Source organism: Bos taurus, chromosome 7, assembly GCF_002263795.3.
Source record: "Bos taurus isolate L1 Dominette 01449 registration number 42190680 breed Hereford chromosome 7, ARS-UCD2.0, whole genome shotgun sequence".
In the NCBI taxonomy this organism is placed as follows: domain Eukaryota; kingdom Metazoa; phylum Chordata; class Mammalia; order Artiodactyla; family Bovidae; genus Bos; species Bos taurus.
In genome coordinates this window covers 50,661,125-50,676,346 of record NC_037334.1, presented here as the reverse complement: position 1 = coordinate 50,676,346, position 15,222 = coordinate 50,661,125, and the positions used below count along the sequence as shown (strand labels likewise).

The 15,222-nt window shown below is 55.8% G+C and overlaps 3 protein-coding genes across 5 annotated transcripts; all 3 read left to right on the top strand.

Annotated features, from left to right (window-relative positions):
* The first annotated feature begins 376 nt into the window (after positions 1 to 376).
* SPATA24 (spermatogenesis associated 24) lies at positions 377 to 5,783 on the top strand. 2 transcript variants are annotated; one of them, NM_001205583.1, is made up of 6 exons: positions 377 to 512; positions 1,561 to 1,626; positions 1,855 to 1,985; positions 2,070 to 2,140; positions 4,800 to 4,902; positions 5,010 to 5,783. In NM_001205583.1, the coding sequence occupies exons 1-6, from the start codon at positions 396 to 398 to the stop codon at positions 5,137 to 5,139; spliced, it is 618 nt and encodes a 205-aa protein (NP_001192512.1). In that variant the 5' UTR covers positions 377 to 395; the 3' UTR covers positions 5,140 to 5,783. The 2 variants fall into 2 exon arrangements, with proteins under 2 accessions (NP_001192512.1, XP_005209488.1); XM_005209431.5 differs by having other exon boundaries at positions 4,995 to 5,527.
* Positions 5,784 to 7,246: 1,463 nt separating this feature from the next.
* PROB1 (proline rich basic protein 1) lies at positions 7,247 to 12,409 on the top strand. Of its 2 annotated transcripts, XM_005209488.3 has the most exons (2): positions 7,247 to 10,224; positions 12,092 to 12,409. In XM_005209488.3, the coding sequence occupies exons 1-2, from the start codon at positions 7,270 to 7,272 to the stop codon at positions 12,392 to 12,394; spliced, it is 3,258 nt and encodes a 1,085-aa protein (XP_005209545.1). In that variant the 5' UTR covers positions 7,247 to 7,269; the 3' UTR covers positions 12,395 to 12,409. The 2 variants fall into 2 exon arrangements, with proteins under 2 accessions (XP_005209545.1, XP_003586356.1); XM_003586308.6 differs by having other exon boundaries at positions 7,247 to 12,184.
* A 509-nt stretch (positions 12,410 to 12,918) lies between these two features.
* On the top strand, positions 12,919 to 15,000 carry MZB1 (marginal zone B and B1 cell specific protein). Its single transcript, NM_001098930.2, has 4 exons — positions 12,919 to 13,130; positions 13,952 to 14,076; positions 14,428 to 14,538; positions 14,638 to 15,000. Exons 1-4 carry the CDS (start codon positions 12,954 to 12,956, stop codon positions 14,792 to 14,794), a joined length of 570 nt encoding a protein of 189 aa, NP_001092400.1. The 5' UTR covers positions 12,919 to 12,953; the 3' UTR covers positions 14,795 to 15,000.
* The last annotated feature ends 222 nt before the right edge of the window (positions 15,001 to 15,222 follow it).

The window sequence follows — 15,222 nt, the reverse complement described above, 5'->3', positions numbered from 1 at the left end:
GGGTTGTCCATGACTCTTGCTTCAAGGTCTTGCATGTAGTTTAATGGGTCCTGGGGGAAGGCTGTGGGCCGGTGTGAATGTTGCCTGCTCCTCAGCCCTTAGAGTAAGTTTAAACCGGGCCCTGCCCGCTCCTCAGGACTGCGTAATAAAGACACCACATAACAAACGTGCAAATTCCCTATAAACCTAAATTACTAACGGTGCTGCAGGTTCTCTGCCCGAGGCGGCTCCTGTAAGAGAGCGACTCTTTTAAGAGGCGGGCCCCATCCCTGCAAACAAAGGAAGTCCCCGCCCCTGGTTGCCAGGGTGCTTTGTGGCGCCGCATTCTCATTGGTGGGCGTCAGCGGTGAAGCAGCCCGCGGCAGCCATTTCCAACGAGCTGGCGGGGGCGAAAGATGGCGACGCCCGTCGGGTGGTCGCAGGGGGGGTCAGGGTCGGTGTGTCTCGCCTTTGATCAACTGCGGGACGTGATTGAGTCTCAAGAGGAACTGATCCACCAGCTGAGGAACGTGGTACGCAGCCAGAGAGCTGGGGGAGGCCTGACTGGACGCCTACGTGGTGGGGGCGGGGCCAGGCCCTGTCCCTATGCCAGGGCCTTGCCGAGACCACATTGCCAATGGCGTCATCCGGAGGAGGCGGGGCCCCGATGTGTTGTGGCTGGTAGCGAGGTAGAGCCCAAAAGGGACTATGTCTCAGGAACATTTACCCAGAAATTTTAGAGAAAACCAAGTTGTTCCCTGCTCTCTTTGCCTGGTTGTCCAGGGCCTGGTAGATATGGCAGCCTATTCACTGAGCTTCAGTTTCCCCATTTGTAATTGGAGATGACTTCACTGTGTACAGAGTAACTATAACATCATCCCTATTGTGGAACCCACTCTCCATGCTGAGTGCTGTAAGCTCGTCACATGTTGACTTAAGGGCTTCCAACCCCTTTATGTCCTTTGCTTTTGCCTTGTCAATCAAATGCAAAGCTGGGACAAAGCACTGGAGCCACAAATTTCCTGAACATGTATGGTAAAATCATGGCCAAGTGGGATATATGATTTTTCTGTTTTTTTTATCTTGATAAGAAGGTGAGGACATAGATAAAACTGACTTCACATCTATTTCTCACTCCAATGTTTGAATGCCGCTCTGAACACTGAATTACCTAAAGGTACCCAGGCCTTTCTGTTGACACCTGGTCTTTACATGTGTGTTCTCATTATCTGGAACACTTCTCTTTTCCATCCTTTTTTCTGGCCCACCCACATTTAGCAGTCAGATATCAGGGTGACATCCCTTCCCTTGAAGAAGTTCTGACCCTTCCCCAGGCTGAGGCAAAGGCCTCATAGCGCACATCATGGTGGCCATGGTGTCTTCTCCATGAGACTTATTCCTTGTGTGCAGGACCTAGAGTTGAGCATCAGTGAATCTTGTGGAATGAACTCTCCCTTCCTTGGGCCCCAGTGTTGTCGTACATGCCCTGGGCATCATCCATTATCTATCCCAGGCCCTGGTGCCTAGAGAAACCCCTCCCACCACAACCCCAGGCCCTCCCTGAACCAGGCTCTGTTGCAGATGATTCTCCAGGATGAAAATTTTGTCAGTAAAGAAGAGTTCCAGGCAGTGGAGAAAAAGCTGGTGGTAAGTAATGGCCTCTGTCAGCTTCTCATCTTCCCCCATTTCCCAGGATCCTAGTGGTTGGGCAGTCCTTGAGCACTGGTCTCTGAGCACCTCCAGCCCCCATAGTGAGGACAGAATCTTCCTGTACCATGCCTTCTACATGCCTGTCTGAGAAAGGGGGCTGATTAAGGGGGCCTAGGAGACTCAGCGTGGCTTGTGGTGATAAGGTCACTGCTGCTGCCCCTGCAGGAAGAGAAAGCAGCCCATGCCAAGACCAAGGTTCTCCTGGCCAAGGAAGAGGAGAAGTTGCAGTTTGCCCTCGGAGAGGTAGAGGTGCTGTCTAAACAGCTGGAGAAAGAGAAGCTGGCCTTTGAAAAGGCGTGAGTGGACCTTGGTAGTGGGGGAAGAGTTGGGGGTCCCATCTGCCCATCAGCCTTCCCACCTTCCTTATCTTCTTCACTCAGGCTCTCCAGTGTCAAGAGCAGAGCCCTGCAGGAGTCCAGCAAGAAGGACCAGCTCATCACCAAGTGCAATGGTAGGCGGGAGGCCCGCACTCCCTCCCACGCTTGCTTACATGGGCACTTCCCTAACAGCCCAGTGCCTGTGTCCAGGGCAGGGTTTCACCCCAACTTTTGTCCCCGGCTGAGGATACAGGCCAGCCCAAGCGGGCCACACCTTCGCAAAGGCCTTCAGGGACCAGGCAGGCCACGGAAATGAGGGAAGTGGTTGGTGTACAATATTCTTCATGGCCATAAAGGAACGGGCTCGCTCCCATTTTTCTTGAAACATACGACCTTCTTAGTCCACCTTTTTGTTTTCCCACTTTTGGTGACTAATAGAAATAGTGTACTTTACTCATAACTCTGTTTTCAGGGAAAGAATAGTCCTGTATGGAAGCTGATCCTTAGTCTGAGTGCTGGGGACCCAACAGGGAGAAATGGGGACTGTGGTAATGTGGAGAGCCATACTCCTTCCCAAGGGCCTAGCACCTCTGCTGTGGGAACAGGGGCCCAGTACAGTCAGATCTTTAAAAAAGACTCTGGAAAGCACATTCTAATGGAAGCTTTTCTGACTTTTTCATGTTGGCACTAAATTTAAAAATTCAGAAATGTTTAAAGTATTGTATGGCCCAAGGACAATATGTCTGTGGGCCATTAGTTTTCACCTCTGCTCTGTGCAGATGTCTGTGGCCACTTGCTGGCTCAGCTGGTGCTCTGAGTTCGAGGCACTTTCAGTCAGCTATTCAGTGTCCTGAGACCTTAGAACTCCTTTTCATTTTCCCAGAATGCCAAACTCCCCTTACCTACTTTAAGAAGTAGATATGAATTCCATATGCAACATTTCCTTCATTCACTGCAGTGTTCATTTTGAGTAGATCAGAGTTCAAGCCCAAAAGAGGTTTAGGGTCTCTCCTGATGGGCCCTCACCTGGAGTCTTGGGCACCCCCTACCTACCAATGCAGTCTTCTCTTTCCCCTGGTGAGTACTCTCACTGGAAAGATGCCAGCAGGCTGCCATCTTGATCTGGCCAGGTGGACTAACAAGCCTCATGGTTGTCTAAGGCAACCTCATGGCCTCATGGCCTCTCCTGTGGCCCAACAGGCAGGCAATGCCTCCATACCCAAAGATGCTGCTCCCCTAGTCCTTCCCTTTTCCCTGGGTTTCCCCCCACTTCCCTAAAAGGAACCTAGGCTTCTCTCCTAGTGGTGAGGCCCTTCCTCTAGGACATTTCCTAGAGATCAGCCATGGCCTCACGGCTCTGCGTCTGCTAGTGGAAAGTGTGTGTGAGTCATAGGGGAGGAGCTGGCTGCCTCCCTGCAGAATGTTCTGAATTCCTCCAGAAGGGCACAAGCCCTCACCTGAGCAGATCTGGGGACCTGAGCCACCCCCTGGCCTGACTTCTAACGCCCCACACCTCCCTTTATGTGGTTCCAAGTTGGTTGTATACTTACATAGTTCCTTACTCTTCTGAGAGTCTTTTCTAACCACTCTCTCATTGGGTGCCATTTAGTCTAAATAGCTCTCATTTATTTTAAGATTCAAACAAATTTCTGATGCTTTTTTCCCATAAGAACTTCATAAGCAATCAGATTGGATTCACTGACTGACCTGGGGAAGGAGGTTAAATAGCACTGGTCCTGTGACCCAGTGAGCCCGGATTTTTCTTCTTTTCCTTCACCCATGTCCCTGTTCAAAATATGCTGTAATTTTTTACCAGATTTTCTCTTCTGAAACCTTAACTGCTTCAGCATTTTTGCATTTTCAGAGCTTACATTCTAGTTAATCTTTGTCTAGCCTTTAAATGCTTTAGGATTTTCTTCTTGGAGGATCAGAATTTTTCAGGGCTCCCTGAGAGACATTATGTAAATGAAGCAACCCCAGATCCCTACAGCCTCATTGGATTTTAAGCCAAGACACAAAACTCATCCTTGCACTTAATCTGGGGGTAAGCTTTGCCACCACTATCTCCCTGGGGTCCTGTCTTCTCACCTGAAGCTCTAAGATAGGGCTGGGCATCCTGCTAGCCCTCAGTGGGTGGGTGGTTTGCAATGACTGAACTAGGCGTTGGTTTGCAATGACTGAACTAGGCGATGTTTCTAAGACTTAAACTCCCAGGGGACATCTTGTTTATTCATTCCACAAATAAATGTATTGTGCATCTATTTAATACTATGTGCCAGGTACTGTTTTAGGCCTTAGGGTTAAAGCTGTGAATAAAACAAAAATCTTTGTCCTTGTGGACCTTATAACCTAGTAGAGGAGAAGACATGAGCAAAACATGAGGTCTGTGAGATTTAAGTGCTAAAAGGGAAATAAAGCAGGAAAATGGGATAGGAAATATTGGGAAGTGAAGGGTTGTAGTTTTAGACTAGGAAGGGTCTCACCAAGGAGGTGATATCTGTAAAGAGCTGCAGGAGTTGAGGGCAGGGCTGACCATCTCTCTCCAAGGGCCTTTGCATGCACACAGGCGAGCCACCTGGTCCAGAATAGAGTTGTGAAGTCACTGACACACACCCCCACCCCATCAGGACTCTATAATAAACTCATCCTTACACGGGCATTAGCAACTACTCTTGGACAACCCCTGGGTCGGGGGGAGCCAAGTTCTGAAAAGACCCATGAGGGAATGCCTTATCTCAGGAAAGAGCCCATGGGATGGGAACCCCTCCTCCTCCCTGCCTCTCTCCCCCACAGAAATTGAGTCTCACATTATAAAGCAAGAAGATATACTTAATGGCAAAGAGAATGAGATTAAGGAGTTGCAGCAAGTTATCAGCCAGCAGAAAGAGATCTTCAGGTGAGGGGTCTGGGCCAGGCTGGGGGTTGTTGATGGAAGTGGGGAGCCAGACCTCTGCTCCCTACCCTGGGCTGTCCCCAGCCCACGCCCAGCCGGCTCCGTTGCAGGAATCACATGTCTGACTTCCGGATCCAGAAGCAGCAAGAGAACTACATGGCCCAAGTGCTGGACCAGAAGCATAAGAAAGCCTCGGGGACGCGTCAGGCCCGGAGCCGTCAGCGTCCCAGGGAAAAATAAAATGGTTGTCGCCTTCCTGTTATCTGCTGTAAAGCCCAACCTCTGCCTTCTCTGCTCTGGAGGTCCCCATCCTGACCCTGTCCCTGTGGGTACTTCCCTCAGGCCTCACAGTGGCCTGGACCCCAGGGAAGAGGCAGGGTAAAAGGCAAGACACCCCTTTCTTCCTCCCTGCCTGCCTTTTGGACCACCACCTGCCAGGCCATTCCTGTGCTCAGAAGTCTGAGGATGCGCCTCGAGTCTCCAGCCCCTGTTACTCCCCTGGTTTCCTCCCTTGGATGATAGTGGGGACCATGGGGGTATGGGGTTGTAGCCTAGGGAAGGACTACTTGGTTGTCTAGTAGGCACTATCCCTCTTACTCTTGGTATTAAATTCCTTCCTATATAAACAGCCCTGGTTACCCCAGCGCCCTTTGTGAATTTAACTCCAAACTTGAAGGGCTATGTGTGTATGTGCTGTGTTAAGTGTCTGAGACACCCCAACTGGAGAGTTCAAAGATGGTGGGTTCTAGGACCACAGTGAATTTGGGAAATCGGTTTCCATCACATAACAAGAATGTTATACCTGTGAATCACTTTTGCATCTTCTTAGACTTCTCTGAAACAGAAGCTTATATGCACAAATGGAGGAAGAGGAAAAGACTGCTATGACGGTGGTGCGGTTTTTTGTTTTCCCCCTGCTATGTCTGTTTTTAAGGTGGGATAAAAGTCTGTGGAAGGGTTATGACTTTATGACTTACTCAAGTTGCATATACAGAGCTGAATGTGATGGCCAGGCTTGGTCCTCTCAGAAGCCATCACTAATGTGCCCTAGGTGATCAAGGGGACACACCCAGGCAGGGGACCCACTCAGGGGAGGCTGAGTCAGATTGTCAAGTCTAGCCTTTCCTGGGTCAGTGTGAGGCTGAGTGCGTAGGAGGAGCCAGTGCTCTTGCTTTAGGGCCAACTGGGGCCTGAGTCATAGCAGGACCTTGAAGCCAGAAGTTTAAGGGCAAGTGGTGCCCATTGTCATCGTCCCAGGATAGTAACAGGTGGTAGCTGCTTCCCCATCAGCAGTTGTCCCCAGGACAGGTCCTGAAGTGATGGGGCCTGGAATGAGGGCATTGTGAGTGCCTGGGGGAACACAGAGCTATTCTTACCACAGGCCTTTAGAGCAGCTACCCTGCTAAGTCACTTCAGTCGTGTCCGACTCTGTGCGACCCCATAGACAGCCGCCCATCAGGCTCTCCCATCCCTGGGATTCTCCAGGCAAGAACACGAGTGGGTTGCCATTTCCTTCTCCAATGCATGAAAGTGAAAGTGAAGTCGCACAGTCGTGCCCAACTCTTAGCGACCCCATGGACTGCAGCCCACCAGGCTCCTCCGTCCATGGGATTTTCCAGGCAAGAGTACTGGAGTGGGGTGCCATTGCCTTCTAAAAGATGCCATATTAGCATCTGGGCCTTGTTCTACCAACCTGAAAAGCTAGCACTGTCCCCTCCAGCCTAGGTTTCCACAAAAGCAGTGGGTCTAGCCAGGGACATGTTTTCTGAGGCCCCAGTACAACTTTTGGTGTTGGGGGAGCCCTCCATGCAATGCTCCTCTATCAAAGATATGGGGCAGGTGGTGGTGATGGTCAGGGAAGGTGATGCATGCTCCCTTATGAGCTCTGGCTGGGACTGGCTTTGTGAGGGCCAGAGAGGAGGGGTGCGCTGCAGTGATGGGAAGATGTGGGGAGTTGACAGATGAAATTGCCAGACCTGGGTTGTCTGGTCTCCTGGCTCACACTCTGATCCACACAGGATACTTGACCTCAAGCAGGTACCTGCTCAGCCTCAGTTCCCTCACCTGGGATGGACGAGTGGAGTTGGGCCTAGCTCCTGGGTCCAAGTTGGATGTTTGCCCTCCGCTCACCTTCCAAACCAAAGCCTGGAATGTCAGCCTAAGCTCTCAGGTTCACGCCCGAGAAGAGATCTAGGAGGGTAGGGCCCAAGGCCCTCTGGCTGGCTATGCCGCTGTTTTAGGAGCGGACGCGGCCGCTTTAAGGCGCGGTGACCCCCACGGCACCCGCGGGCGGGGCGGGGACAATGCGGGCGTCCGCGGCACCAGCGGAGGCGAATGCGAGGGAGGTAGTGCGCCGCGTCCGGCCCCAGCATGCTGACCGCGTTTGCCCAGCCAGCCCTGCCTGGGTTCCCAGGGCGGCTGCCTGCGGCCCCCGCTCGGCGCCAGGACTCGTCCGGTTCGTCAGGCTCCTACCACACTGCTCCGGGTTCTCCAGAGCCCCCGGACGTTGGGCCGGACGCAGAGGGCCGGGCGAATTGGCCCAGGGTGGCCCCTGCGCTGGGGGCGGGCGTGCAGCCTCGCCTGTCCGTCAGCGCCCAGAATAGCCGCCAGCAGCTACTGCCCGGCTCGGGTTTCCCGCGAGGCCCGGCCTCCGGCCTGCGACCACCCCAGCCCCAGCTGCGCATGCTGCCGTCGGGGGAGATGGAAGTCATCTTCGGCGCTGGGCCCCTATTCAGCCGCTCCGACGCAGAGGATAGAGAAGTGCAACAGCTCACGACGCGGGCCTTCCGCAGCCTCTCTCCTCCTGGGTCCACGTCTCCCATCCCTGACGAACCGCAGCCACAGGGCCCCGACGGTGGCTCCCGCTGGGCCACTTACCTGGAGTTGCGGCCCCGCGCGGCGAGTCCTGCCACCCCATCGCAGTTCGAGTGTGTGGAGGTGGCACTGGAGGAGCATACCGCGCCTGCCAGGCCCCGGACGGTGCCCAAACGTCAGATCGAGCTGCGCCCTCGGCCCCGGAGTCCCCCGCGGGAGGCCAATGCGCCGCGCCCTCGACTGCTCCTGCGCACCGGCTCCCTGGACGAGTCTCTGAGCCGCCTGCAGGCTGCCGCAGACCTCGTGCAGACGGCGCTAGCCAGAAAACTGAGCCCGGCGCCCCCTGCCCCAAGCAACGCCACCTTTGGACCCACGGTGCCGCCGGAGCCTGCGACCCCGGAAACGCTCCGCAGTACTCGGGTGGCCCTGGAGGAAGCCAAGTCTCTGCCGCCTCGGGTGAACTATAGTTCAGCCCCAGCCAGGGCCCCAAGACCGTGGCCAAGCCTCCGGGAGCGCGCAATTCGGCGCGACAAGCCCGCGCCCGGGACCGAGCCTCTGGGTCCAGTTAGTTCCAGCATCTTCCTGAAGTCAGGGGAGAAGCCCGAGGAGGTGCACCAAAAAGAACCGAAGGCTCGTTTCCCGCGAGATACTCCGGCTCAAACCGTCCTGAGGGCACAGGGTCCGCCTTTCCAGTCTAGGCCCCCCTGGGAAGTTTCGAGTAAGGCTGTGAGACGGAGAAGCCCATCCCCGCCGTGGGAAGCCCCAAATGGGACCGTGCGGGGTCCTCACTGCACCTCCCCCCAGAACCTGTCCCCCTGGAATCGAACAATTCGGAAGGTGAGTAGCCCATCGATCCCGGAGGCATCCTCTACATGGGACAATCAGGATGCTGCTGTCACGGAAACTGTCAGCAGAAAGAGCCCTTCCCCTCCGACCCTTTCCCAGTGGAATCGGGGTGTTGCCAGGGCAAAAAGCCCATCCCCCGAAGCTCCCTCCTCGTGGGAGGTGCCAGACCCGGCAGTTGGGGATGCAGTTGAGGGAAGCAGGAGCCCGTCCCCGCCGACCTTGCCCTCGTGGGAGACTCCAGATCGTTCTGTTGGAACGTGGAGCCCATCGCCCCAGGAGACGTGGAACTCCACAGTGCAGAGTTCATCGGTAGTGTCTACGCCGGTAGCTATTAATGGCGCGGCCCAAGAGGAACTGGTGCCGCCCACGCCGTCTGCACCAGGGACTCCAAAGCTAACAGAGATTCAAAGTCCGTCCACGCGGGAGATACCGGATCTTACCTCCCGAGGCAACCAGCTGTCGCCAGAGGTGGCTGCACCCCAGCTGCCTCTCAGTCGCACCGTGGATGTCGATGTGCTCCCTGAAGCGGTGGGCTCTGGAAAAGCGGCCTCTGGGCGCCCGCGCGTGGCCATTCCGCGGCCCCGCGACGTACGCAAGATGGTGAAGACCACGTACGCGCCGAGCTTTGCGGCAAGCACCCCAGACTCAGGGCTCCCCGCCCCTCCTGCAGAACCCCGCGGGGAGGAAGGCAGCGCATCCAAGACACAAGAACTTCAGGCGCTGGGGCCCCCCGCCCCGTCTCACTACACTTCCATTTTTCTCAAGGACTTTCTGCCGGTCGTGTCCCACCCCTACGAACCCCCAGAGCCAACCCCAGACACAGTGCCCCGGGACGTTACCCAGTCCAACGGGGTCCTGCGGCGGAGGGCGGAGAACAGCACGGCGAAACCCTTCGCGCGCACTGAGATCCGCCTGCCTGGTGCCCTGGCCTTAGGCCGCCGGCCTGAGAGAACCCGGGGAGTTGCGGTGCACGGTCCTGGCGGAAAGAACCGGGATGCAGAGGCTCAGCGCTTGGTCCCAGACAACAAGGGTCGGACCAGCCCTCTAGGCGGCGCTCGCACCTCACCCCAGCAGTCGCCCATAGGGCCGGCAGAGACCCAACCTCCCGGACCGCCACGCCCCAGCTCCCCGCAGGCGCACCCTAGCTCGAGCTCTGGAATGGAATCCGAACTGGAGACGCCCCCTAAGGCCCTTGAGCCCGCGGTGGCGGTCCAGCCGCCCCTCCTGCGGGAGCCCCAGGCGTCGACTCGTAGAACGGCCCGGGCCCAGCCCCGCGCTGCCTCGGCGCCTCCGCTGGACCGGTCAGCGGACGGTTCCTCCCAGGGGACGCGTAGGCCGCCGGGGGCTGCAAACCCGGGGAAGGTCCTGGTGGACCCCGAGAGCGGCCGCTACTACTTTGTGGAGGCGCCGCGGCAGCCTCGGCTGCGGCTGCTCTTCGACCCTGAGAGCGGGCAGTACGTGGAGGTGCTGCTGCCACCCTCGCCCTCGGTGCCACCCCGCCGCGTCTACACTCCGCTGGCCCTGGGCCCCGGCCTCTACCCGCCAGCCTATGGGCCCCTTCCCGGCCTCTCACTGCCACCATCCCCCGGCCCGCCGGCCTTCAGCGGCCCGCAGCTACCCTGGGCCTCCGAGGCGGGGCCCCTGGACGGGATGTACTACCTGCCAGTGAGTGGGACACCCAGCCCCGCACCTCCTTTTCTTCTCTGTGCTCCACCCTCCAGCTTGGGTCCCTCGCAGCCCAACAAGGGCTCCTTGTTCCCGGTGTGAGGCCCCAGGGCCTGATCCGCATGATGTTGGGGCCTATTGATGGTCTTAAAGGTTTTGGCATCCAGTCCTTTACCCTCTTTTCCTTCAATCATCTCTTCTTTTACCCATCTCATGCCTTTTTGTTTTTTTCAGACCGAAAGTTACCTTCAGATTATCTGAGACACGTTGGGGTGGGGGTGGGAGGGCTAATGGAGCTGGAGCTCAGTAAATGGCTGTCTGTTTCCCCCACCCCAGCAAAATCCTATACCCTTTCCCCAAGTCCCAGAGTGTGGTGTGTTGGGGTGTGTGGGTGTGTGTGTGTGTTGTGGGCTGAAAAAAATGCACAACATGAGATTTGTGAATTAAGTGTTCAGTTCAGTACAGTTAAGTGTTACTTGGGGCAAAATGAAAAACTATAAGCCTGGGAGACAACCTCTCACATAGGTTGTCTATGTGGGGGTAGGTCAGTATATGTGTGATTTTGGTGAAGGAGGATAGTGCAATCAAGCACACATTTTGGAAGAAGATTGCTGCTAGTCACAATGAGCAGATGTCTATTTTATTGCTTTTCTAGATATGAGAAGATTGCAAGAAATGGGCTCATAAAAACTTCTCCTGAAAATAAATATCTAAAGGCCTATTTTGCCAGTTTCTCCCAGAGCACAGAGGGCCTCATTCCTGATCTCTGCCCTGAACTTTCAGGGTGGGTTGAAGGTCAGAGATTGCAATGGCTAGTGATTTCATCTTTGTAGAGGCAGGTGACAAGTGACAATTTTTAGTTGGCTGTGTGAAAAATCCCAGGACATGGCCCCAGGAACCGACCTGAGGGGGTGACGGGGTTTCTCAGGGACAGCAGGAAATGGGAGCTGCAAGGAAGGGGCTGCCCCTAGAGGTAGGGAGATGTCTGTCTCTCCCCAAAGGTGGGCCCAGCTGAGGTGGAGCAGGCTAGTGAGCAATGATCGGATGAAGGGAGAAGGACACTGGTATCAAGTCCATTATTCTTTGGAAGGGGATCTGAGTCTTGGCCTGGGAGGCTGTGGGGGAAAGTGGCTGGAGAAGGCCCTAGGCGAGGATCATCTGAGAAAGGGAGCTGCGGGAACAGGAGGTGGAGGTAAATCAGGGAAGTAGTATGGGAGGGGCCATGGAGGGTCAGCCTGGGACTTACTGGGGTGGGGACTGGGGAGAAGGTGGGAGGTGACTGTAGTCTGCAGCTGGGAGTACTGCCCCTCATTCTCTCCTCAACTCCAGCCTCTGACTTGGCTTGTCTAAGCCCTCAGAACTGAACTGGCTCATTCTGGGGTTATAAGTGGGGGTTCTGGCTGTTCCCACCGAGGGGGGAGGAGCAGATTAGTGGGTCATTGGGAAAGACTTAAAAGCAGAGAGGATGGTTGAGCTGTTGTCAGGAGACTCTTGACCTATCTGGATGGGGTGGAGGGTGGGTTAGGGCTGGCGAAAGAAGGGATGCCCCTGTGTGGAGCTCTCAGCTGGTTCCACTCACCTGGTAACAGATGTGGCAACCATGCCTAGAGAGGGGCTGGCTCTGCAGGCTGTCACAGCGTAGGAAGGGACAGGCCCCACAGTACGTGTTCCAATTGCCTCGAGACTCCAGGAGAGCAGAGGGGGACGCGCAGAGTGGGAGGTGCTCTTCGTGGGGGGTCTGTGTAGAGTACTGAGTGAAGTGACTGGGCCTTGCTGAACTGATACGTGGTGTGAAGAGTTTGCATAAGAACAGTTACCATTAGAAGCAGTGTTAGGGATGGAGATCAATGCCTTTCTTAAATTCCAGGCCTCTGGTGGACCTGCATCTCTTGGAGTCACTGCCCCCCTCGATTTGGATTGGAAACAGAGAACTATGAGTCAGAATAACCTGGACATCTTTCTGTGGCCAGAGATGCTGATGCCAAGGAGGGCCCTGGGCCACTCCTGGGCCCCTCACTTCATCGTGATGTGCAATAAACCCAATGGCCCCAATGGCTGGAAAAATTGGCGTGAAGTGTCTGATTTCCTGCTGCGGCCTCTTAACACCCCCTACAATGCCGTCCATGCCTGGGTGTGGCTTGGGGGAGAGTATCACATGTGTCTTTCATAAACTGTGGCATCCATCCTTCAGCAAACCTGCCTCTCAGGGAGCGAGCCCTAGGCTGGCAGTCACGCCTGTGACCTCATTTCTTCTGGCGGCTGAGTGGTCAGTGGGCCTTGGGGATCAACCAGGCTTGGGTTCCAGTCTCAGCATAGCCCTTCTAGCTGTGTGGCCTTGAATTTGTCACTTTTCTCTGAACCTTTGTGTTCTTGGGGGTAGATTTAAGACAACAGTAACCAGTCATCTCCTCCACCAAGGAGCTTAGCACAGTGCCTGCCATGTGGCCTGTCCCAGGTCATGAGAGGTATCAGCTCCCATGTGTCTTTGCCCAGGCCCAGCCCCTCTCCTTGCTTCATTGGCTGGAGCCAGGGTCCCACGAGAGAAGGTGCACACGTGGAGTCTCCAGGGCCCTGGGGGAAGGGAGAGAATGGGAGGGGTGAAGTGTCAGTTCCCCATTGGTCTGGGCCAGGTGTTCTGAAGCAGCCCCCACTACACACACACACACAGATGCACCCACACACCTGCACCCCAACCACAGCCCTTGCTCACTGAGTCAGCTCCACCGGCCATGAGGCTGTCACTGCTGCTACTGCTGCCGCTCCTTGGGGCCTGGGCCATCCCAGGGGGCTTCGGAGACGAGGCCTCACTCACTGCCACTGCCCCTGAGCTGGACGATGAAGAGAAGTTCTCAACTCACATACCTACTCACCTGCGATGTGATGCCTGCAGGGCGGTGGCCTACCAGGTGAGTCCCCCCTCCCCCAGCAGCTCTCCTGCCCCTACACAGGCCCCTTCTCAAGCCAGACCCTTCTATCTGCCTCAGGTTCCACCACTGGCCTTTGATCCCCAAGCCCACCCCCAGGCATCAAGCTAGACTCAGCCTTCCATGATATTGCCATCTTCACCTCACCAGAACCTCTGTGCCTCAGTTTACCTGTCTGCCCAGCAAAGAGCAGACAGACCATCTCTGGGACATGAGGGAGTCCCTAGCTAGTCCTCTCAGACTTCTCCCGTTCCAGGCCGATCCTGAAGTCCAGACTCCTTCCCAAAGCACACCTGGGGAGCACAGGGGTTTGTGTGCACGTGTGCATGTTTGTCGAGTCCGTGAGCCCATGAGCATGTGTGGGTGTCTTGAGTTCACATACAAACCTGTCAAGCGTGTCTGAGTACTTGTGTGTGTGTGTGTGTGTGTGTGTGTAAGTGCTATGAGTACATGTGTCACTGATGACTGAGTGGCTTTATTTTCTTTGCTTGTTCTTGTGGTTTTACATCACGTGTGGTGATGGTGGGCAGGTGTGCCCTGCAGGAAGGCCCCCAGTGCCCAGGCCAGCTCAGCTTTGCCCATCCACCCACCTCATCCCAAGGCTGTGGATCCTGCCTCAGCTGGCACGTTCCCAGCTCTCTGGACCTGGGGGAGGGCCACGAAGTCAGCCTCACAGGTGCTTCCTGCTCAAAAGGCTCCGTTGCCTCGTTCTTCCTCCGAGACTCAGGTTTCTGCTCTCCCCCGCCTCTCCTTCCGCATTGAGTAGTTCTGAAGCCCTGGTTCTGAACCCCTCCTTATTCCAGATGTGGCAACATCTGACAAAAGCTGAGGCCAAGCTTCTCCCACTGGACTCTGGGGGCCGTCGTGAGCTGAGCGAGTCAGTATACACAGACGTCCTGGACCAGAGCTGCTCTCAGACCTGGCAGGGGTGAGTTGAAAAATCTGGCCCCTGCCTCACTTCTCCAGGGGCAGGCTGATGAATGGGGGTCCCCATCCTCCCACTCACACCATACACACTCCACAAGGTCTCCAGCCCAAGGGTAGGGGCTGGTTGGGACAGAGGCTGAACTCTGGAACCAGGAGCAAGCAGAAGATTGGGTGGCCAGGGGATAAGGGTGTTGTGTGACTTTGGGCCAGGGGCTTCTCCTTTCTGGTCCTCAGTTTTTCAGCAGAGAGGATCAGAATCTGGGCACTAAACTTGGTAGATGTCCCATGTGCCCCGCTTCGGGTAGATACAGGCTCCACTAATGCTGTCTCCCTCTCCTCCCTCCACCTCCAGCTATGGAGTTGGAGAAGTGGACCAGGTGAAACGTCTCATGGGCCCAGGACTTAGCACAGGGGCGCAGCCGAGCATCATGGTGATGATCATGGAGGGGCTGTGGCCCACCAGGTGATGACTGGAGGGTTGGAGTGGGATGGAGCCCTTGTAGCCTTGAATCTGCCCATTGAAGGCAGGGCAGAGTCTGAGGCTCCTGCTGGGCTCCCCTAGGCTCTCCAAGACCTGCTTTCACTACCTGGGGGAATTTGGAGAAGACCAGATCTATGAAGCCCACCAACAAGGTCGAGGGACCCTGGAGGCGCTGCTGTGTGGAGGCCCCCGGGGGGCCTGTTCAGAGAAGGCTCCAGACACAAGGACAGAGCTCTAGTCCAACTCCTCCTTCCTGGTCAGCCCCTGAAGACAGCTGGCCTCCCTCTTGATCTGCCTCCCTCCTTTCTGCAGGCAGCCTGGAGGAGGGGTGCAGGGAGGCTTTGCTCATCTGTTTTTCCTCTCTCCCTCCCTCCTCCCGCCTCGGGGGCCTGGGACGTGGCCAGGGCCTTTCCCTCTGGACTCAAATAAAACCAGTGACCTCGACTCCTTCTCTCTGCAAAAGGTTCTTGGGGGGCTGGGAGGATAAACATTGGTGTTTCTGCTGGAGAAGACCAGGGACAAGCCCCACAGTTTCCCAGAGGTAAGTGAGATCTGTCATGGTTGAAAATGTGAGTGAGCTGACAAAGGCACATGAAATCAGTTATCAGCACGTTTGGAACCCCAGATCCCTCAGGAGAGAAAACGAAAGCCAAGGAAAACTCCATA

What these genes read in the sequence shown, in the direction of transcription:
- MZB1 (NM_001098930.2), top strand. Translation starts at nt 12,954, where the DNA reads ATGAGGCTGTCACTGCTGCTACTGCTGCCGCTCCTTGGGGCCTGGGCC. An exon ending in TGCTCTCAGACCTGGCAGGG is followed by an intron (nt 14,077 to 14,427) that starts GTGAGTTGAAAA and finishes CTCCACCTCCAG; the next exon opens with CTATGGAGTTGGAGAAGTGG. An exon ending in GAGGGGCTGTGGCCCACCAG is followed by an intron (nt 14,539 to 14,637) that starts GTGATGACTGGA and finishes GGGCTCCCCTAG; the next exon opens with GCTCTCCAAGACCTGCTTTC.
- PROB1 (XM_005209488.3), top strand. Translation starts at nt 7,270, where the DNA reads ATGCTGACCGCGTTTGCCCAGCCAGCCCTGCCTGGGTTCCCAGGGCGG. An exon ending in ACGGGATGTACTACCTGCCA is followed by an intron (nt 10,225 to 12,091) that starts GTGAGTGGGACA and finishes CTTAAATTCCAG; the next exon opens with GCCTCTGGTGGACCTGCATC.
- SPATA24 (XM_005209431.5), top strand. Translation starts at nt 396, where the DNA reads ATGGCGACGCCCGTCGGGTGGTCGCAGGGGGGGTCAGGGTCGGTGTGT. An exon ending in CAGTGGAGAAAAAGCTGGTG is followed by an intron (nt 1,627 to 1,854) that starts GTAAGTAATGGC and finishes CTGCCCCTGCAG; the next exon opens with GAAGAGAAAGCAGCCCATGC. An exon ending in GCTCATCACCAAGTGCAATG is followed by an intron (nt 2,141 to 4,799) that starts GTAGGCGGGAGG and finishes TCTCCCCCACAG; the next exon opens with AAATTGAGTCTCACATTATA.